General features: G+C 33.1%; 1 protein-coding gene across 2 annotated transcripts in view; it reads right to left on the bottom strand.

The window, feature by feature from the left end:
* Window positions 1–24,998, bottom strand: part of LOC150100706 (ubiquitin-like protein 3) — a 101,056-nt gene that overhangs the window by 17,102 nt on the left and 58,956 nt on the right. For both annotated transcript variants that reach the window (XM_090401544.1, XM_090401545.1), the window contains exon 4: window positions 8,143–8,220. In XM_090401544.1, the coding sequence (XP_090257670.1) occupies window positions 8,143–8,220 (78 nt within the window). The remainder of the gene's footprint in view (window positions 1–8,142; window positions 8,221–24,998) is intronic.

Genomic DNA, 24,998 nt, shown 5'->3' on the forward strand with positions numbered 1-24,998 from the left:
GTTTTGTGCATGTGATAAATTTTATTTGTTTTAATTTTTAACTATTGTTTTCCGAAGAAAGTTATTACCGGATTTTCATACCACCAAGTTTCCTGACATTCGCAAAAAAATAAGAAGTAACCTCATCAATCCCTGAAAAAGGTATCCATGTGTGTAACCACGGGTACCTTTTTCAGGAATTGACTAAGGAGGAATTAAGTTGAACGAGAGGATTTGAAATTAAGAGACTAAATCAGGCAACAAATTAAGAGCTCAGAGAATATGACTGTTAAGGTTAAAGTCAAGTTAAATTAAAGTTAAAATAAGTGAAATAAAAATTAGGAAAGAAATAATAGTAATAAAATTTTACAATGGTGCAGACAACAAAAATTTAATATAATATAATCTCATAATTTTTACACTACCATTGTATAGTGAATCATTAATCTTAAATATTATTTATAGTGAAGCATTGCCTCCTCACTCTAACTTGTAGTGGTGGTTTAATAATGCTTTTAAGTAGTCATATGTGAGTAAATGATACAGATAAAGCATTTACTTACATCACATACACAAACAAAATATTTAGAATAATTTTTGCAAACAAAAGTTATTCTGAATAGCTTGGCTTAAGGAACATGCCAACCAGTTTGGTCATCACTCTACACCATTAAAAGTTTATCCATTTCGGCAATAAGACTGTCACATTAACAGATAACTGTAGGATTAATTAGTGCAGTACTTTTCACTACATTAAGAGAGCTTTATCTTTGTTTCAAATAACTGTAACAATAGTAGTGTGAGGTAAGTTTACAAAAAAAATAAATAAATAAATAAAATAATAATAAAGAATAGAAGAAGAAAAAAAATCCTTAGCCCACCCACACATGAATGTATTACAGATTTACAGAAAAATCTGTTGTATGTAGGAGATACATTTAAAAAAATTGAAACACTTTAAAATTCACAGGGAAACACCAAAACACAAAGATATGGTGAACTATGATGTCATTAAAACTGTGCACTAATTGTTTAATGAGAGTGCCATGTTGCTAGAAGTGTCAAATGAATGGATTGTTGTATTTTTTTAAATATTTTTTATGCGGTTCCCACCCATGAAAGGTTATTAGTAAACATATAGTACTTTTGTACCATTAGTGGGATAAGGATTTTCCCCACATTTTTTTTTAATCAATTTAATTTTATTTTTTTAACATTTTTATTTTATTTACATAGGCATGATATTACTGTAAATGAAAAAGATGTGAGAAAATAGAGAATTACATGAATGAATATTCACAAAAAAGTGCTATTAAATTTTTTTAAAAATCAATTTATAATTCACAAGGAAACACCAAAACACAAAGAGATGTAGCAAGCAATGACATCACCAAGACTTCATGAAAATCATGAATCAGTTGATTAATGAGAGTAGCATGTTACTAAAACTGTCGTACACACATGTGCCCATTAAAGAAAGAGATTGATTTTTTATAGGACAGCCCTTTGAATAAAAGTAACAAACGCATTTATAGTTTTGATTGCTAGAGTGTGTTGTAATTGCAGCTGCAACTTTAGAGTCAGGTGATGCAGCAGTTTTCCCGTGGCAACTGTTGAAGTAAGAACGTGTCAGTGGAACATGTCAGAAGTTACGTCATGGAGCAAAGAGCTGTGATAAAATTTTATGGTAAATTAGAAAAAAAACTGCTACAGAAGTGTACCAAGACTTAAAAAAAAAGCGATGACTGTCTGAACCGTGCACAGGTGTTCTGCTGGTTTTCAAAGAGGAAAGGTCCCTGGAGGATGAACAATGATGTGTATGGCCAGTTTCTGCATGGACAAATGAAATGTGGTGAAAGAATGTGGTTCCATTCAGGACTTCCACCGTGCTTTCAAATGCCTGTATTACAGATGTAAACATTGTGTGGAGTTGGAGGGTAATTATTTTGAATCAGTGTAATTGACAATTCCAAATATAGTTCATTGTTTTGATATAATAATTGTTGTCTCATTACTTAACACTGTGTATGAATGGATCGTTGTAAGGTATGGTATTACTGTTAATAAAAAAAAATGTGAGAAAATCAAGAATTACATTTATGAATATCCACAAGACAAATGCTATACATCAAGTAATGAATCTCATGTCATGTTGATTTGAGCATGGCGATTATTCAGCATATAGGTCACTGCTGTTTAATCCTCCCAGCAGAGACTCAGTTTCCCTGCCACTTCAAAAACACAAAACGGATATTGCATTTGGTAGAAGTTTTACACATAAGTTAGTTATATAGAAGTAGGATCCCAGTAATTCATGGAGTTTGAGTTGTAGCCACCATGCTAGAAGGACTTATGTCTTCTGGCAAAAGGATGATAATAATAATAATTTGGTCATCAGTTCAAAGGAAATTTAATGCTAAACTTCCACAATTTAGTTTCTTGATAAAGTTAGTACTCATATGCCAGAAAAGTACATGAACAACAGTTTTAGAATAACTTGTCCAGTAGCCTAAATATAATTTCATTATTTTGCATAATTTAGTTATTAAAAGTTGACATATTACAAACAAAACTGAAAAGTACAGGTTTGAGTAAAGCTTTAAAATATAAATTTCATCAAAATCCATTCATCCAAATAAGTGCTGTTATGTGTGTGTATCAATAGATGGATGGGGGAAAGGGGGGGGATGACCTTTAGATGCATTTTACATCTAAAGAGTGAAATTATGTTAGTCTTCGATATCAGTAATGATTACAGTATCTGACATGGTTAGCAAAGTAATTAACATATCTGCTGTCTAACATTAACCTCCCTACTGGCCGAGGTGGATGAAATAGCCAGACTACCCCAGGAATTTTCATGGATCAAAACTTCATAGCAGATTAACTGTGGTGTGAGTCACTTGTCTTCACACGTACTGCTGTGTTACTTGGAATTTTTGGAATGAATATATTTTAGTAATAGTAAATTTCCTTCACTTTACTGACAATATAGATTCTTTTCTCGAATTTTCAAATGTTTGTTTGCATTTAAAATATTTTGTGAAATATTTTTATTTTTAAATAACATTTGGTGAAATAAAAATGACATTTTGCTTTCTTTCTTTGCAAAATACCTTTATATGGATCATCACATTTCAATTTTAGGAACCAATTTTTTTTTTTTTTATGAACAACAAATGATTATAAACTGCATTACTCGGTTTCTGACTGCTGTGTCTTTTTTAGTATCAAAAATTTATATCCAATGGTATTTTATCAGACTCTTTGCTTAAAATTGCAACAGATTTTATTTTAATTTTTTTTTTTTTTTTGTAGGATGCACATTACTGTAATATCCAGTGCTTAACCATTGTAGGTATGTTGAAAATATAATAGGAAGGATATGCTGTATGGAATAAATCAAAATTTATGCTCATTTTTAAGATTTTTTTACCACAACTCCCCTCTCCCCTTCTCTGGAGCTCAGTAACGTAACTACTTTAAATTTCTACTGGTTTGAAAGCTTTCAGACAGTATTCAAAATCTCTTATTTCAGTTTACCATTTGACAAAAGAAATAAAGCAATAATATTGTTGTATATTTGAAGCTTCTAATTCTGTACTCTTTCTTTGCATCTGATATTAGCTATTTAGTGGTCTGCTAAAATTATTCTAAGATTTAGAAATACTATGCTATATTTTCAATATGAAAAACTGTTTATGCATACCACACAAAAGAAATTTCAGTTGTGCTATTTTTGTTTGTTTTCTTTCTTTCTTTCTTTTTTTTTTTTTTAAATAAAAATTCTAAATATTACCATTTCTATTGCTGCTGGTTGCTATTTCTGAAATATGTCTTAGAAATGCTGGACAATAATCCTCTTAGCTGGAGGAAAATTACCCAAAGAAAGTTTCCCAGAAGTCACACTAAATTGCTTCAAGCAAGAATGTCTTGTTTCGTTTTCAATTGTTCAGACATCCTAACACAGAAAACCTGACATTTCTTTTACAGGCTGATGCAGTATTTATGCCTAATATGATTTCTTTATTTATAGTGATCAGTTTCACTTTTTTTTATTATTGAAAAATTCTAAATTATTTGATACAATTATCTTGAAAAAAAAAAAAAAAAAAAAAAGGCTTTGAATTTTTTAAGAGAAAAGGCACATATCTGTTGCATAATCATTTATTTTTCGGGTTGAGGGGAGGGATTAAAACTATTCAATCTGCAAGCAATTGTTACAAATGTAAATCACTTCGGGAACATGCTCATGCAGTTTAGTGTAAAACAGTAGCAAAAGTTTAACTACTTCAATAATGTCACGTATGTATTTTATCGTTTTGCTCCCACAGAAGAAAAGAAATAATGCAATAATATTGTTCAATCTGTCGAACTTTATTGTAGTGCAAATATTTATTATCAAACTTTGCTGTTTTGTAATAAAAAAAATATTCGTGCTACTTAGAAAATTTCTAATCTGCAGCACACACTGCCATGAAAATTTAATAGACAAAGTTTTGGCATTCTTATTAACTCTATTCTTATTTACACAAAACAATCTTATAATAGGCATATTTGAAAAACAATTGCATTAGGTGAGATTGTGGTACATAGAATGTTTCAAAAATTAAGAAATAAAACATATCAGAGAATGATTTACTCTACTATTTAGAACTGTTTGGAATATAATTAAGGTGTTGTATATATATATATATAGAAAAAATATGGAAATATATAAATATATATTTTGTGTGAGAGATTTATTCTTATTAACTGTATTCTTATTTACAAAAAACAATCTTATAATAGGAATATTTGAAAAACAGTTGCATTAGGTGAGATTGTGGAAATATATATAATCTCCCACACAAAAAATTTGGAACTTATATCACATCAATGCTATGTATAGTGTGTTGGCAAGGGAAAATGTTAACGTAATTATTTATTTTATTATTTATATTTTTGCTCTTGCTAGCCACCTCACAAATGAATTGTGTATACTTTCTAATATTAGCCTTTCTGCGCAGTAAGCTAACGGAGCTTACTGACCCCCACCCCAACTGGGAACTAGATCAATAGAACATGCCCAGCAGGGTAGCACACCGAAGTGCCTCGTGCAATAACTGAATATTTTACAGCAGAAATTCCTTGTTTGTTTTTCCATTTTTCTGATTGATTACAGACATTCAAAACATATTATTCTGATATTGCATTTGTAGGATGACAGTGTTTTTAAATATTAATTTCCCCTATTACCCAATATCACATAACTTCCTGGTTTATAATGAGGAAATAATATGTATATTTTCTTATTTATAATTTGTTAATTTATAATAATCAAAACTTAGTTTCTGTGTGGAAAAATAACGAATTAAATAAAAACTGTACCTATGTTTCATAACAGTTTTCAGATGTGTGTGGTAGTGTTGCAGTGGGAGGGGGAGGTGTAAAACTATCAAAGTCGAAATAAAGTTCAATTCTATTGTGAAAATATGAAATTTCACATTTGATGCATGCACATATACATATTTTGTATCGGAGAATATAAGCAAAAGTATCGCTTACTTTAAAATTGGAGCAAAATATATACATATCAATTTAAATAATAACCATTTATTTCATTTGTAAAGACCGATTATACAGGGAAACCAGCAAGGTAAAAGTGCAAAGAACAGTAGATTACGATATTTTGAAAAAACTTGGTGATATGATTAAAGAATTGAATATTATTCTTATAAAGCAAAGTCATCAAAGAATAATTCTTCGATGAACATAACAACTACATTGGCAGCCGTTTTTTTTTTTTTTTTTTTTAAATAATATTACAAATAATTATCGTGAATTAATTTTTTCAAAAACAAAGAAAATATTCCGTCGAGTACGCGATTAAACAAAATTAGCACAAAAATATTAAACATTGGTTCTCCAAGGTAATGTAATATTTAAGTGAAGAAAGTATGCAAGGATTTATATTTTGTCCTGGAATTTAAAACTGTACAATAAAAAGAGAAAATAAAAATAATTTCTATATTTTTAGTCTCTCAAAATATAACTAAGAGTCCAGTTGCCAGCATAAAACAAGCAACTGTGTTCTTTGTTAGAGAACTGAGACTCAGTTTCGCGAGATAATATGGTTAAGTGTTTTCTACAGCGTGAAGGATTATCGCACCTTGTAAAGGACAGAATAGCCAAATTGCACTTCTTATCCATGTTCATATTATTCAGGTGTACTGAATCATATCCAGGTTTAGCTGGATGTATATATATGTCCTAGCTGGTTGGGAGGTTAAAGAAGGATGTGAAGTAGTTCAAATCCAATCATGGGCATAGATGGATGTTTTGCAAATATCTTTAGGTAGGTTGTTCTACCTAGTGTGAAACCACCATCCCACTTATTTGGAGGCCTGAAATAGCTTGTAAAAACTTCATGTTTGGTCTCTAGAGTAGGATTTTCAGATTATCTTGTAAAAATAATCATATTAAAAATTCTGAATATTTTTACGTATTAATTATGCTTGTTAGTTTTTGTTTTCATACACGCAGTGTCTGCACTTGTGATGTGCTCATTATGAAATTATTATATTAGGAGTAACATGTAAAGAAGTAAAAATATTGAAGTACTTACTAAACTGATTATTTGTGTTACTTATAAGAAAGTTTGTTGTATTTTAAAATGTTGAATTTTGTGTTTGTGAAAGACTTTCTTTTAGCGCTGATGGATACAGCGAGTCAGCTATTTTATTGCAGTGCGTAGTTTCTGACTTTTGTGAAGTGCGCATGCTCCCAGAGAGAACTTGATGTGTGATTGACAGCTGACAAGGAAAGCGTTGCGTATCCAAGTTACAGTTGTAAACAAGAGAGCGTTCGGAAGTTTTTTAGAACACTGGCCGAGATATATTCAAGGGAGGAACTTGATTTTTTTGTGCGGCAGTCAGAAGGAAATTTCATAATGTATTCCGAAAAGGGAATAGTGAAAATAATAGGTTTCAAGCAGGAATAAGTAAAGAATAAAAAGGAAATCTTGAAACTGTACGTTTTTATAAATTGGCGGTAAATATTCAAGTTAGAAGGAACTTGATATTTTTTTGTGTGTGGCAGTCGGAAGATATTTTATAGTTATTCCGAAAAGGGAATAGTGGAAATATTAGGTTTCAAGGAGAAATAAGTAATGAATAAAAGGAAATCTTGAAACTAAGTTTTTATGGTGAAATAAGTTAAGACTGTCAATTTAGTATTGTGAATGAAAGGAGAACTTGTTGCTTACATTCTAAAGTGAATGTTTTTCTTAGAGAAAATATTGATAAGGAAGTTTTATAAGTATTAAGAATGCCTGAAAGTGAAAGTTTAGAAAATATATTGATTAAGAAGATTTTTAGGTTTTAAAGGTGCCTGATCTGATGAGTATTACTACTAAAAGGAAAACAGGATATAGTCAAGAAGACTTTATGTGTGTTATATTGATTGATGAAAAGGATCCTGAAAATGAAGTACAGAGCCTTGTAACTTCTGGAAAAGAGCCTTAACAGAAAGAGAAAAAGACTATGAACATTTTTTGTGATTGTGAAAGAAAAAGTGTTTAGTCTTAAGAGCAAGTTTATATTTTTAAATAAGGCCTTGGATCCATATAATCTGTAGTTATAGTTGTGTATTATTGCTAGAAGTGTATATTTATTGTTTTAGTTTTATTAAATGTTTTGTACTTGGTATTGAGTCAATGATTAGTTGGATTCTGAAAGAGTGAGTTAAAGTCATTGCACCAATTGGAGTGAATTCTTTGTGCAAATATAATAACATATAGGGACACTCGGAGTCAAAATAAAAATAATTGTTAGTAAAAGAAATTTATATGATATTTCACCTCATAAGTATATAGTATAATTATTAACAAAGGCACAGCCGGTAGACTAAATAGTTAATATACTATATATATATATATATATATAAAGGATAAAAATTAACAATCTAATCCTAAGCCCACCTGATGGAACTAATACTAATGCATTACATAATAACAGCCTTTTGTGGGATTCAAATAAAATGTGCAATTTTTGGTGTATTGTACTTTCACAGCAAAAAAGCTGAAGCTAAATAAGTTAGCAAAACTATTTCATGTGCTTGTACATGCCTAAGGAATGTCTACTTTTTAGGAGATAGGTTATTTAACATTTAATAATATCTTACCTTGAGAGTTTGGTTCTGGCAAATTCTCTCGTGGTACTAAATGCATTACTGTTGTTCTACCAAGTGGAAGTTGTAGAGCTATGAAAGAAATTCACAATTAATAAAGCAATCAATTCAAATCAATTATGAATTTGTGTTAACAGATTTGTATGGCTAATTCTAATGAGTGATGATTATAAGAACCCTACCAATTTATTATTACACTTTGAGGGACCTTCACATAAAATATAGTAAGACAGGAAACACTAAAGCACTACATAATGGTCCAGAATTAAAATTGAATGTGGAACCAATGTTTCAAGTAGCATGAGCAGTATTGCCTACTGCTGGAGCTCCTGTGTACTTTTAAGTGAGTAAGCTCCATTGTCTTACTTAAGTGTCAGACTTGTGTGATTCGAATAACAGAAGTGAAACAGTTGTATAAGTTGTCCATATTAGCCATTAAAACTAATTTCTCATTTTAATATGGTTCTACATGCTAATAACTTTATATGTCAATATAAGTTTCACTTACAATGTGGCTCATATGAGTTTAAATCCAAGCATAATGTTAGAAGATTAAAAATCTTTGTAGATTCTAAAATTTTCTTTTCAATGCAATAGTAATATATGTGTAACAGTTTCTAAGAAGAAAGTGTTACACTTATTGTGGAATAAGAATTCTACAGTGTTTAACATAAAATTAGATCAAATATTAAATGAAAGAAATTAAAAGGAACCATGAGAACTGAAACTTTTAATGTGATATATAATGGAGTTGACAGAGACCAAAATTATTTGCTATAAATAATTTTGTACAAAATTAATTGTAGAAAATACAATACTTAAGCAATCTACAATTCACTGATGATATCATTCTAATAGCAGCAACATCACCAAAAAAAAAACACATGATTATTGAATTAAATGAACTAACTCTGGAGATAGGTCTACAAATAAATATGGATAAATCAAAAATAATGCATAATTCCAGAATGAAAACAAATTGCAATAAATCAAAGACAGACTGAAATAGTGAATTCATACAAATATCTAGGACAAATCATTACAAACAACCATAAACTTCAAAATGAAATTTCAGCTAGAATAACAGCAGGAATGAAATTTTTTCTTAACCCCATTATAGAGAGATATTTAAAAGTAATTTACCAAACACCTAAAAAAAAAAGATCTACAACCAGTATGTAATCCCAACAATGATGTATGGTAATGAAACCGTGAGTCTGACAAAAAAAAACAGAGAAACTGAAAACAGCACAAAGAAACATGAAGAGAGCCATTCTGGGAATAATGCAGTTAGATAAAAAGAATAATACTTGGATAAGGAAGCAAACAAAGGTAATGAGCATTGCATTAGTAATAAAAGGCAACATATGGCGCTGGACAAGTCATGTGATGAGAATATCTGACACCAGACATTCTCCATCATGTCACATCACACATAAGATGGACAAAGAGAACAACAGAATGGACACCAAGATTTGGTAATCAGAAACCAGGTAGACCAGTGGTAAGATGGGACAATGAGATAAGATATTATGGGCATTTATGGTAGAGAGATACACAAGACCGGCCAAAATGGAAGAAGCATGGAGAGGCATTTGTCCAGCAATACACTGAAGAAAGCTTTGATGATGACAACTGACTCTCAACCACAGCAAACTTGTAGAAACCATGAGAACAGTTTATTATAGTGGATTTCTTTTAACAACACTGAACCTGTGGGGCTTTGGCTGGAATTTTTCAGCAGTTTGTTACAGCGACTAACTTCGTTATAGAAGCATTTGCTATAGTGAGAGATGATGGTATAAGTTGCACCTTTTATATGCTAATCTGTATGAAGCTCAATGAAACTGAGCTCTGTCTGTCCAAGGTGCTTCAGCATACCATGTTTTGGTCTGAATGATCAAAGCAATGAGTGACCCAACTGCAATGAATATTTTTCTAATGTCAAATTTCTGTATATGCACTATGAGATGAGATGAAACCGTTACATAGTTGCTATGAATGTAATAAAAGGAAAAAATTTTAGAATCTACAGAAATTTTAATCTTTCAGCCACCATCACACATTTCATGTATATTTTTAAGTTATGAGACCCACATAATGAGAAATGCTATGGAGTGCACAAAGTAATAGTACATATCAATGAACACAAGGGTGATTATATAAGTTGATACAAATCAGATTGCTTTTGTTCCAGCTTTGACTTGTTAGTTTGCTTTGCTGTTTCAGTGTTTCCTTCTTGGCACTTGTGTCAACTGACAGAAAACAGGTAATGTAGAGCATAATAAATCAGTAAAATTTCTTATTAACTTTGCCCTCAGTAATTAGCTACAAACTGGAAATACAAACTCTACTAATAAAAAAAAATAGTATGAATAATAATATATAGTCTAGTCAAAATATTATGACCAATGTCCCGATAGTTTTTAGGATCTCTCCTGTTGCTAGAACTGTATGCTGTAAGAGGCATGCTATACTGCAGCATTAGGAATCCTTCCCATATATATAATCCCTCCACTCTGAACACTTCTGCAAGTGTTCAGAGCGGAGGACTGAAAATGCCGGATCCTTCAAATCCAAGCAATCCTAGAGATTCAATTCTGGCAACCACAGTGAAACCTAGAAGTTGTGTTTGGCAAAGCAGTACTCAAATAATACCAGCAATGTGGCATGGTACATTATCTACTGAAACACACGTCTTAATTAAGCATCGTATTGTGATAATATTGGCACTTTTCTGGTTATGTTACTCTTCAAAGGTTATTCTACAACCAAACCTTTTTTGAAGGCCATCAGATCATATCCCTTACTTGTCAATTAGTAACTCTGAATGAATAGTACATCACATTATCATGTACACTGTGAGAAGCGCTACATCATGAGGTGAAATGGCTGATTGTAAAAATATAGTAGTGGTCATAATATTTTGATTGGACTCTGTTGTGTTTGAGTATGCATACAATTTTAACTAATACCATTCTTGCAAGGGGTAATGTATTGCTAATGTTTGTATTACAAACTCATATTAATAATCTTGCTAGCACAATGGCAAATTCACAAAGTTCACAAGTACAATTATCTACTTCATAATTTTAAAAATCATATACGTGTAAAATTACTTGATTAAGCTGAATTTTAAATTCATAAATCTTGACATTATGTTATCTATATGTTGGACTTAACATAACTGAAATTATCATACCAAGTTAATGGATGACATATTTCCACTTTTCTCACCAGAATTACAAAAAGCAGAAGTGAAGGTAGTTTATTAAAACATAATATGCTGTTGATATTCTTTTTGTACAACTGCAGAGAAATAACTATTTTACTGTATCAACCAAGGGGTGCTTAAGGGTAAAAGCTGTATAACTGAGAGGAGACCTCCACATAGCCTTTAAAGGAATGCGGGAAAACCGACCAGGGCTTCTGACGTAATGTCCAATCCTCACCTTCTCGTGGTGCACCCTGTTGGGTATCTACTTTGATACTGAACAAACGAGGATGGGCTGCAATTTGGGATTTAGCCGACCAAATTGTATTCTTATTGGTTAAACCAAAATAAAAAATGATGGCACAACATGACAAAATTTCACGCGGGCTGGGGCGTCGCCCGGTTAAACAAAGTCGGTAAAGCCCCATTGTTTTCACCAGGGAACCAGGGCGAACAGCGAAAAGTCAGCTACTGGAACAAATCTGAAAACAAATCCCAACTCAACATCACCAGAGTTAAAGATCGGTACTATCAACGTAAGAAGCCTGAAGGGCAAAGAAATGGAGCTAGCTGAGGAATTAGATAAGTACCAGATCGACATAATAGGGGTGACTAAAACAAAAAAGACCAAAACTGGTAAGATCTTTCTGAGCAATAAATACAAAATGTTATATTCAGGCACTGAAAATCAAGGAAAAGAAGGAGTAGCCATAATATTCAACACAAAATATGAGGCTAATCTTCTTGAATGGCAGTGAGTCTCAAGTAGAGTAATGTGGGCGAATATGAGAATGGGAAACTGGCCAATGAGACTTATTTGCACCTATGGTCCCACAGAAGGTTCTACCAAGGTAGAAGTGGAGGAATTTTTTGACGCTTTAGAAAAAGCAACTGACACAATGAAAAAGGAAAAGTTGGTCCTTGTTGGGGATCTAAATAGCAGAGTAGGAAATGATTGTGAGATATATAAAAATATTTTGGGAAAATTTGGAGAAAAGAGCAAAGCTAATAATAATGGCAAATATCTGTTGGATTTCTGCTCAGGACATGGACTGGTTATTACTAACACCATGTTCCAACATAAAAATGTGCACAAATTCACATGGAGAGAAGAGGCTAGGAATAAGAAAAGTCTCATTGACTATGTTATTGTTGATAGTGATGTTTTCTCCCTGGTGCAGGACACCAGAGTGTACAGAGGATTTGAAATTGGAAATGATCACTATTTAGTCTTGAGCAGGATAAAATTGAATTTCATATTAAAAAGAATAACATGTAAGAAAGTTTTAAAGCGAATAAAAGTTGAGCAGCTCTCAGATGTGAACTGTAGACTAAAATACAGAAAGATTATTGAAAAGAAAATGAAAGAGTTTGAGAACAGGAATCAAACCTTGGAGATTCAGTGGCAAACTCTGAAGAAAACATTGATTGATTCTGCCAGAGAGGCATGTGGTGAGGTTGTGTGCAAGGATAAAAAAATCAGAACTCCCAGGTGGACACAGGAAGTTAAAGAGGCAGTGAAGGAAAAGAAGAAAGCATATCAAAAGTTCCTGGCAAATAAGTCAGCTTTTACTCTTACAGAATACAGAGACAAATGTAAGAAAGCTAAACACTGTGTAAAACTAGCTAAACAGAAGTCATGGGAGAATTTTTCAAGAACATAGAAAATAAGTATCAAGAAGGTGGCAAAATATTCTAGACGTTGTTGAAGAAGCTTAAAAATGTAGGAAAGAGTACTGTAAAAGGAGTTACAGATAATAAAGGTGACATGAAAACAGGCAAAAAAGATAGAAGAAAGCATATCAAAAGTTCCTTTTCCTCTTAGAGAATACAGAGACAAATATAAGAAAGCAAAACACTGTATAAAACTAGCTAAACAAAAGTCATGGGAGGACTTTGGCAAGAATATAGAAAATAAACATCAAGAAGGTGGCAAAATATTCTGGAGGTTGTTGAAGAAGCTTAGGAATGGAGGAAAGAGTGCTGTAAAAGGAATACATATCCATACTTGAAGTAGAAAAAGCCATCAAAGGCTTGAAATGTGGAAAGGCAGCAGGAGTAGATGATATTCGACCAGAAATGCTGAAGTATGGTGGTATAAAAGTCTTACAGTGGCTGCACTGCATAGTTCAGAAAGCCTGGACTGAGGGACGAATTCCCAATGATTGGAGTAGAGCTCTCATAGTACCCATATATAAAAAGGGAAATAAAACTGAATGTGAGAATTACAGAGGTATTTCCCTACTGAGTGTTCCTGGCAAGATCTATGCAAGTATACTTGAGAAACGGTTGAGAAGAATTGTGGAAGAAAAGCTTGGTGAAGAACAAGCTGGATTCAGGCCAAATAGAGGCTGTCAGGATCAGATCTTCACTTTACAACAAATAGTCGAGAAAGCATGGGAATATAACAAAGATCTGTATTTAAGTTTTGTCGATTTGGAAAAGGCATATGACAAGGTGCCAAGAGGGAAGCTATTCAATACGCTGCAGTTATATGGTGTCAATGGGGCATTAATCAAGCAATACTTAGTCTTTATTTGAGTTGTAAGTCAGCAGTTAGAATTGAAGGAAGTACAGGAAGATGGTTTAATGTTAAATCTGGTGTGAGACAAGGATGTACATTATCCCCTCTGTTATTCATTATCTATATGGATCACATTATGAAGGAAAGTGGTATTAAACCTGATATCAAAATTGGAGATGTTAATGTCAGCTCTTTGCTTTATACGGATGATGTTATACTTCTAAATAAATCCGCTACAAGTCTGCAAGATTCTCTGACTAAATTGAATAGCTGTTGTAATAGATATGGTATGAAGGTCAGCAATAAAAAGACAAAGACAATGAAAATAGGCAGAATCACTGAAAATGTCAACTGTGTTGTGAATGGAGAACCTGTGGAACAAGTAAAACATTTCAGTTACTTAGGCACGATTTTTACTGAAGATGGTAAATTAAATATAGAAATAGACAACAGAATCAGCAAAGCTGGTATGGTGGGAAGTCAGTTGAATAAATTCATATGGAATAAGAGAGAAATTAGTCGGAACACTAAATTAGCTGTATACAAGCCAGTGTTCAAACCAGTTTTAACTTATGGATCTGAGAGCTGGGTCAGAAGTAAAACACTTGACCAAAGACTAGAGACCGCAGATATGAGAGTCTTGAGAAAGATTATAGGCATGAACAGATGGCATCAATGGCAATATCATATTAAAAACGAGGATATTAGGAAAGAACTTGACATTGTCAGCATCCAGGAATGCGTTAGCAGAGCTAATCTCAGGTAGTATGGTCACTTAAATAGAATGTGAGAGTGAAAAATTAGCAAAACAAGTGTTCTCTGCCAGGTTGGCAGGAAAACGACCCAGAGGAAGACAAAGATATAGGTGGATTGATAAGGTACAAAGTGCCTTAGACAATAGAAATATAAGATCTGATAATGTTGGAGTCTTGACAAGTAACAGACTGATTTGGAGGAAAATTGTAGATAGGAAGTTAGTAATGATGTAAATTTTTCATGTAGTAGTGTCATATCCTCTACACCCCTTGAGGGTACATAGCAGGAATTTGATGATGATGATGTATCAACCAATCCCATAAAAATATTTTTTTTAATGGAATTATGTAAATTAAGTTCTTTAAGGAGTTCTTTACAATTTATTTGTAAATTCATTTAAATTTCTTGATTTAATGGAAAAAGTTTATTCTTGGTCAATTATAGTTCGCCCACAGTTTGTAGGTCTCTCCTTGGCATCTTGCCAAGAATAGTCAATTCATGCTGAAGGGAAGAAAGAAATGAATGATGTACAAATTGGTTGCCAACATGCGAAATCATGCTTTATAGGTAAAATTTTCAAACTGTTATACAAGCAACATAGTCAACTACAATGATCATAAAATAGAAGTTAATTTTCCGATGTGTAATAATAAACAACTCATCCCACAATACGGACTGATTAGCCTATTATCGGAATGGATTCTCCTCCTGTTTACATGCACAGAAGTGTCGAAGAGTCTCGAATCTGTTGGCGAACTATAATATGATTGTAATTTGTTACAGAAGCTGACATACTAGAAACGTTTCTTCAATTTAAAAGGCTATCACAAAGTGTCTATAGGATCCTCAAGATTTTCAATCAGCTATATGAACGGATTTCCCCCCCCCTTTCCTTCTTTATAACAGAAGCACAGATTTGCTTTTCAACTTTTGAAGTTACAGATGGGAATCCAGAGACTGCTTCTGTGTTCAATATCATTAGATGATTCTACATATCTGTTTATTTAAGTTGCATGAAGGTCGGTTGATGATGATGACGACGACGAAACAAGATCTTTTGCTAAATCTTCAACAGTTACATTGGCATTTCTTGAGATAGTGGCTTCCAGCATATCATTGTTGAGAGAGAAATAGTGTCCCGAGCAAGGAGTCTTTCAAGCTAAAGTCCCCTTGTTGAAATTTTTGGAACCATTACTGGCTTCCTAAAAAACATTATTGTCATACTCTTCTTGCAAATTTTTTACAGTGTCAGCAGCATTGTTGCTAACATTGTAAACTCATAAAGCATGATGTGCTCTTCAGTGAACCTCCATAATAATATAAAGGATTATTAAACAAAAACTTATGTATGATGCCCTTGCAAGGTAGAATTCCTTAGAATGAGGCCGCCTCAGCTTAGCAGTACTTATAAGGCTTTAAAAATTCATGTTTAGACAAGCTGAGACACATTTGAACAAGTACAGTATAAAAAAGGATATTACTTTTGAAATGGTCTAATACCACATACTGTATATTTGTAAAGTGGATCTAGAATGTTTTGGAAGCTTCATCCCTCTTAGACATGTAATCTATTACTTTTTGCTTCATTTTTCATAGTTGGCTGAAGTAAATCGAAATTAGGAAGGATGTGGAATATGTGTGATTAATTAATTATTTTTAAGAAATAATTAATCGCAAGCTATATATATATATATATATATATATATATATATTAAAGATACCAAGGTATTTTAAACCTGGTTTTACTCCATTTCCCAAGTAAGCAAACAGACAAATAAGTCAAGTTTGCGCCTGCACATAATGCAAGTCTAGCTGATTCTGCAGGTAATGCAAGACAAAGGTAACTCATGGTAAAAGCAGAATAAGCTCTGATCACTAATCTTAATATTTACTCATAATTCAAAGCACATCTCCTGGAGATGTATGATGCTTTGTATTAAAGACAAGGGGGCCACTACCCAGACCGGTTTCAACCTTTATTGAGGTCTCATCAATGGGAGCCAGGCTAGAAATACCAAGATTTTAGTAATACAGAGCTTATAAGTATTTTGCCAGAACAAGTTACCATAAGGTGTTTTAACCTTATTAAATAAAAATCTCAGGAGGAGATATAAATGTAGAAAGTATTTTACCTTGGGTATAATAAATGTTAAAGATACCAAGCTATTTTAAACCTGGTTTTACTCCATTTCCCAAGTAAGCAAACAGACAAATAAGTCAAGTTTGTGCCTGCAAACTTGACTTATTTGTCTGTTTGCTTACTTGGGAAATGGAGTAAAATGCCTAGCTGACCCTGCAGGTAGTGCAAGACCAAGGTAACTCATGGTAAAAGGTCAGGGTCAGCTAGACTTGCATTATGTGCAGGTGCAAACTTGACTTATTCGTCTGTTTGCTTACTTGGGAAATAGAGTAAAACCAGGTTTAAAATAGCTTGGTATCTTTAACATTTATTATACCCAAGGTAAAATACTTTCTATATATATATATATATATATATATACATACATAGAGAACATCCAGCCAACCTCACTTAGCAAGTTCTCATCTAGGACAAGATGAACCTTTGTAGGTTTTAAAACTGAAGGGGATAGCTGTTCTTATACAGAGGCGGAAGAGTTTTCCTTGCCTGGAAAACATGGAATTTTTTGCATAAAACATGTATTTACAGACATAATACAATCTCATACGTGCATTAACAGAATATACTGGCTTCCTAAATTATAGCTTTAGATTCTTCAGCCTATATTCCCAATCAGAACCAAACCCCCTTGAGCAGTACTGCCCCCCCCCTTCAATATCATTATTCTGACTTCTTACAGGCATACTTTTTTTTTTTTTTAAATATACAGTTAAGTCCTTCACTTTCACAGATCTGTAGATACATAGTGGCAATACTTCAACTAGCAATGCCATAACAGATGAATTTCCTAGTAAACTGACTCACAGCTGATAGTGTCATTGCCATTTTGTTTGTTTCTACCTTGCGTGCAAATTATGTCTTGTTAGTGAATGTACATAGCACTTATTGAAAACAAAACATAAACCCTAATATGTCTGAGAAACATAAGAGTGATGAGAATAAATACACAGTGATAAGAAGAGGCACACTATAACTATAGAGACTAAAGCAGATATTATTAAACAACATTAAAAAAAAAAGGGATATACGTTTGTAGACATTGCACAAGCTTACCAAATGAATGAATTGACTGTAACTATTATAAAAGATAAAATTCTTATTATGCAGCACATGAAAAGTTTAGGCAATACAATCCATGATAACTTCCAAGAAAAGATGTATATTAACAGAGGAAATTGAAAAAATGCCATAAAATAAATGTCAATAAGTCCTATGTTTATAGAAGAGAAAATCCAAGCAGCTACTGCATGTATAAACTTACAAGAAAAAAAAAAGAAAAGCACTTCAACAATACAGACTGTGTACGTAATACATAACTGTTTGAATTAGTTTTCTATTTTTATATAAAAAATATTTATATACTTGACACGATACTGGGTCAACTTTCATTTTTTCAAAGTTTTCCTTTCATATGTCCTATGAAATGATATGTTTAGTATTAATTATCCTTGTAACGAACATATATTTCAAAAATATATCACTTTTAAGTACCATTTGATTTAAGCAGATTTTCAAGTTGCCTGAAAACCTTTAGAATGCATTAACTGCACAAGTCAAAGACTTACTATGTATGTATCTCAGACCTACAATTAAAAAGTTTGCAAAACCTACAGCACATATGTGTTGTATGTAAGTGGGAGAATAAGCAAGAAGTCTGTTGACATCTTTCTTGAACAGCTACAGGCTGTTTAGGGGATGATAGGATGAGGAAGGCTGTTCTAAAGAACAGTGGATTTTCTCCACGTATATGGCTTCATGAAATGTATTCCATGTACTCCCTAATTTCTAGTTACCTCAACCAACGATGAAAAGTGAAAAAAAGAAACAGACTGCATATCTGGTGTAATATTTTACAGTGGTCGTCTGCTGCACCATTGTAAAATTTTTCTTCCTTATTGTCTTGTATCTTACATTCAACAGCACATTTATTAACCTTATACGTGCTGCACTCCCAGCACCCTATGTCTGGGTTGCAGCCAGTCACATGAGAACTTCTATAAGGAAGAGATATATGTGGAGCTACAAGGCTAGTGATATTTGAAAGTTTACGAGACAGCTGGGAGCTAACAGAAGCAAAGTGTGAGTGCATTCCAAAGGTGAAAGGTTAAACAAGCTAGGAGTAAAATGGATGAACGAAGAATGCAACTTAATTCTTAATTTAACTTTAATCTGCTTAACACATATCTCACTGTTAATCCTACTTAATCTTATTCCCTGTTCCCATTGCCAGCAAACAGACTTTAAGTTATTAGCCTATCTACGACATACAGGCTACCATTCTCGCACTAATCAATCAGAAAAATTTATTTGATTAATGACTGTACCATTCTAATTGAATTATATGTAGTTTGAGAATTAAGGCAAGGAACATTGCCAAGATCATAGTTAATACACATAAATTCCTATAGTTAGTCATGGCGATTAGCAATCTAAAGTGCACACAGGTTCACTAGTTTTTTAGAGATAGTGCAATGGCAATTGATCAGGCAAGGTAGTTAAACAAAACATTTTTATTTTAAGCTAGTAAGATAGTACAACACACACATCTAAGGGGAGAGGAAGTCTCTCTCAACCTATCCAAGTACACAGTAGGTACAACATACAATTGAGTAATTTTACACATAATTACATATTCCCATCACAGTGCTAACCTATCTATAATAAGTATGTAGTTATTCCCTAAGTTAAATCTTAACTTAATTCTATCCATAAATGTACAAGTTTGCAATCAATTTACCCTATTGTAACCATTACTCATTATTTAACATTTCACTAACAAATATCTGTAAGCACCCTCATTACATACTAATTCCATTTGTACCTTTCCAAAACATTAACAAAATGTGCTTACTTACAGTAGCATTTTAGATACACTGTTCAGTCAACTGCACAAAACCTCAGTTGCATCTTCATCATAGGTTACAATCATTGCTTGGACGATGTGGCGGTTCTCACTCTGGGAATTGCTGGACAAAGTCAGAGTGATTCTTCCATCAGTGCTGCTGCTATTTTCCATCTGTAACTGGAAGGGAACTGCCGAAATTTCCATTATGACCACGAGTGGTAGCACACTCCCAGCATGTCCATGCTTTCAAACAGGAGCTCAATCAAAAATGGCCTCACTCACACGCACACCTGGAACTCCATCCTCCGAGAAAGAAAAAACATAGCGGCTAAAATTTGAAAACCCTGCTGGTCCCTCTTGGTCCTCTTTTATCATCATCAAATTCCTGCCATGTACCCTCAAGGGAGGGTGTACAGGATACGATAGTACTACATGAAAAAAATTACATCATTACTAACTTCCTATCTACAATTTTCCTCCAAATCAGTCTGTTACTTGTCAAGACTCCAACATTATCAGATCTTATATTTCTATCGTCTAAGGTACTTTATACCATATCAATCCACCAATATCTTGGTCTTCCTCTGGGTCATTTTGCTGCCAACCTGGCAGAGAACACTTGCTTTGCTAATCTTTCTTCGCCCATTCTGTTTAAGAGACCTTACCACCTGAAATTAGCTCTGCTAACGCATTCCTGGATGCTGACAATGTCAAGTTCTTTCCTAATATCCTTGTTTTTAATATGATATTGCCATTGATGCCATCTGTTCATGCCTATAATCTTTCTCAAGACTCACATATCTGCGGTCTCTAGTCTTTGGTCAAGTGTTTTACTTATGACCCAGCTCTCAGATCCGTAAGTTAAAAGTGGTTTGAACACTGTCTTGTATACAGCTAATTTAGTGTTCGGACTAATTTCTCTCTTATTTCATATGAATTTATTCAATTGACTTCCCACCATACCAGCATTGCTGATTCTGTTGTCTATTTCTATATTTAATTTACCATCCTCACTAAATATCGTGCCTAAGTAGTTGAAATGTTTTACTTGTTCCACAGGTTCTTCATTCACAACACGGTTGACATTTTCAATGATTCTGCCTATTTTCATTGTCTTTGTCTTTTTAATGCTGACCTTCATACCATATCTATTACAACAGTTATTCAATTTAGTCAGAGAATCTTGCAGACTTGTAGCAGATTTATTTAGTAGTATAACATCATCCGCATAAAGCAAAGAGCTGACATTAACATCTCCAATTTTGATATCATGTTTAATACTACTTTCCTTCACAATGTGATCCATATAGATAATGAATAACAGAGGGAATAATGTACATCCTTGTCTCACACCAGATTTAACATTAAACCATCTTCCTGTACTTCCTTCAATTCTAACTGCTGACTCACAACTTAAATAAAGACTAAGTATTGCTTGATATAACCCATTGACACCATATAGCTGTAGTGTATCGAATAGATTCCCTCTTGGCACCTTGTCATGTGCCTTTTCCAAATCGACAAAACTTAAATACAGATCTCTGTTATATTCCCATGCTTTCTCGACTATTTGTCGTAAAGTGAAGATCTGATCCTGACAGCCTCTAATTGGCCTGAATCCAGCTTGTTCTTCACCAAGCTTTCCTTCCACAATTCTTCTCAACCGTTTCTCAAGTATACTTGCATAGATCTTGCCAGGAACACTCAGTAGGGAAATACCTCTGTAATTCTCACATTCAGTTTTATTTCCCTTTTTATATATGGGTACTATGAGAGCTCTACTCCAATCATCAGGAATTCGTCCCTCTGTCCAGGTTTTCTGAACTATGCAGTGTAGCCACTGTAAGACTCTTATACCACCATACTTCAGCATTTCTGGTCAAATATCATCTACTCCTGCTGCCTTTCCACATTTCAAGCCTTTGATGGCTTTTTCTACTTTAAGTATGAATATGTATTCTTGACTGCATGCCTGGTCAGTGTTTTTTTTTACCACTGTGCTACCACTGCTTGTTTCATTTAGCAATTTTTCAAAGTAATTACTCCATACTTGAAGGATATCTTTTTCTCCCGTTTTCATGTCACCTTTATCATGTCTAACTCCTTTTACAGCAATCTTTTCCACATTTCTAAGCATCTTCAACAACCTCCAGAATATTTTGCCACCTTCTTGATAGTTATTTTCTATGTTCTTACCAAAGTCCTCCCATGACTTTTGTTTAGCTAGTTTTATACAGTGTTTTGCTTTCTTACATTTGTCTCTGTATTCTCTAAGAGCAAAAGCTGACTTATTTGCCAGGAACTTTTGATATGCTTTCTTCTTTTCCTTCACTGCCTCTTTAACTTCCTGTGTCCACCATGGAGTTCTGCTTTTTCTATCCTTGCAGACAACTTCATCACATGACTCTCTGGCTGAATCAATCAGTGTTTTCATCAGGACTTGACACTGAATTCCAAGGTTTGGTTCCTGTTCTCAAACTCTTTCGTTTTTTCTTAAATAATGTTTGTGTATTGTAGTCTACTGTTCACACCTGAGAGCTGCTCAACTTTTATTCGCTTCAAAGCTTTCTTATATGTTCTTCTTTTCAATATGAAATTCAATTTTATCCTGATCAGGACTAAATGGTCACTTTCAATTTCAAATTCTCCTATACACTAAGTCTCATTGTCCAATTCCCCATTCTGATATTTGCCCACATCACTCTACTTGAGACTGCTTGCCATTCAAGAAGATTAGCATCGTATTTTGTGTTGAATACTATGGCTACTCCTTTTCCTTGATTGTCATTGCCTGAACATTTTCTATTTATTGCTCAGAAAGATCTCACCAATTTTAATCTTTTTTGTTTCAATAACCCCCTATTATGTCGATCTGGTACTTATCTAATTCCTCAGCTAGCTCCATTTCTTTGCCATTCAGGCTTCTTATGTCGATAGTACTGATCTCGATCTCTGGTGATGTTGAGTTGTGGTGTGTTTTAGGATTTATTCCAGTAATGACTTTTCGTTGTTTGCTCTGGTTCCCTGGTGAAAACAACAGGCGCCTTGTTTAACAGGGCAACACCCCAGTCGGCATGAAATTCTGTCATGTTGTATCATCATTTTACATTGTGGTTTAAACCAATAAGAATATAATTTGGTCGGCTAAATCCCAAATTGCCAGCCCATCCTCTTTCGTTCAGTATCCAGGTAGATACCTAACAGGGTGCACCACGAGAATGTGAGGATTGGACATTAGGTCAGAAGCCTTGATCGGTTTTCTGCATTCCTTGAAAGGCAATGTGGAGGTCTCCTCTCAGGTATGCAGCTTTTTTCACATCTACTTTTTCTAATCCACTATCACTTTTTTCAATTAGCACACATCTTAGTAATTATATAACTCACTCTTTCTCATCCACAAGTGACATTGTGTTTATCTTTGTTCTGACACGCCATATCAAAAGTGACTGTTTAAAACGCATTCTATCAACTCTCGCAATGCTGCCAAACATTCTGACATTTTGATTTTTTTTTCTTTCTTTATATTCTTATCTTCCATCTAACCCGCCTAAGTCACCCTTCTCAGAGATGTCAACTTTCATAACTTGAATGGTTTTCTTTTCCCACTGCAACTATAGATGCTGAAATATCAACAATGATCTCACTTCATCTGTTCATCACTACAAGAATACCAGAAAATCCTAACAAAGTGTCCAAAAAAATTGCTATTAATCTCTTCCTCAGCAGTGATCAAATGTTGTTTATTCTCTTGGCCAATTCATATTATAACTGGGTGATAATTTATATATTATTTAAATTATATATTTCACATCACATCATACCAAATGCAAAAGTACAAGGAAATAAATCCATTCGTGATAAAAATAAAATTAGCTACCAAGTAAATCTCTCATAAAACAAGCACTTAGCTATAGCTACAACATAACACAAACATAACTATATCCATATGAATAAATATTGACTAAAATATATTTTAGGTTCCAAGGAATGGCAAAATTTCTCCAATAAATTGCAATTATAATTAGCAGTAATTCCTACATAATAGAAGGGCATCATTAAAAAAAAAAGGGAAAAATCTTACTAATTCATCAACACAAACAAACACATCCTGCCTTCACTTACTCCATCTCCAAAGAGAATAAATATAACGCCGTAAACTTGTTTATAAATTTATCTAATTATATGCTTTCTCCAGACAAAGCAAAAGTATTAAAGAGTATTAATATAGTCAACATGGCATCAGTCACCTATGTACAGGCACTACACCCACGGTTCATGATGATAATAATTATTAATGAGAAAGTTTAATCCCCCAAAATTTTTCTAGACAAAACAGAAGTATTACACAAAACTTTTAAATATTACTATTCCCCTCCCCAACTTTCCCTAGAAAAGAATAATCATTGAAGTCCAAACTAGAAAATGATCCCAACAAAGACATGTTTTTCAAAAAGATAAACAATATCATACACAGAAAAATAATTCCTATACAAAATCTCCCACCATGACTTTCAAATGCTTAAAAAAAAAAAATAAAAAAAAAAAAAAAATATATATATATATATATAAAATCAGTAAAGCTGATAAAGGAAATATTACAGTAATAATAAACAGATTACCATAATAAAACATAGAAATCATCAATGATCCTAACAAAATAATCATTTAAGATCCCCTCATGAAACAAAATGAAAAATGTTTACATCAACTCAAAAAACACAAAATAGATAAACACACTGAATAAATAGATGCATACTCCTCATACAAACCGTTCCCCAACTATTTGTACACAAGTTACGATACATAAACCAGGCTAATTCAGATGTCCCACAATTTCATACAAGCATACCACAATAGATCCCTTATCAAAATTTATTATGCTTCTACTAAAACCATTGCTAAAATATTTCAAAATTTATGATAAAAAATACTGATCAACTCTTCCATCATATCAAACAAACCACCATATCACCTAGTAATATTCTTTCTTCTTTAGATGATTCCTCTCTATAAACTAATGTTGATGTGCCAAAAACCTTAGCCATCATTCACACTCTGCTTATAAATGACCAGATCCTATTGGAACACAAAATTATCTCCTACAGATATCCCTCTCTCTAATAAGACTAATAATTTTGGCAAATTACTTTAAATACAATGACAAATTTTACAAACAAATTTTCAGTCTTCCATAGGCTAGAACAGTAGCGGTATACTCGCAGAACGTTTTTCTTGCCCGTATGGAAACAATTCTTATCTCCCGCCTCTCTCATTACAGTACATACATGGACGATGTTCTGTGCATCAGTAATGAAAATGCCATACAACGGTTAGCTTGTTCTTTCAAAACTTTTATCCCAGGATTAAAATT

Source organism: Typopeltis vanoorti, chromosome 12, assembly GCF_054136105.1.
Source record: "Typopeltis vanoorti isolate ZY-2024b chromosome 12, IOZ_Tvanoo_1.0, whole genome shotgun sequence".
NCBI lineage: Eukaryota > Metazoa > Arthropoda > Arachnida > Uropygi > Thelyphonidae > Typopeltis > Typopeltis vanoorti.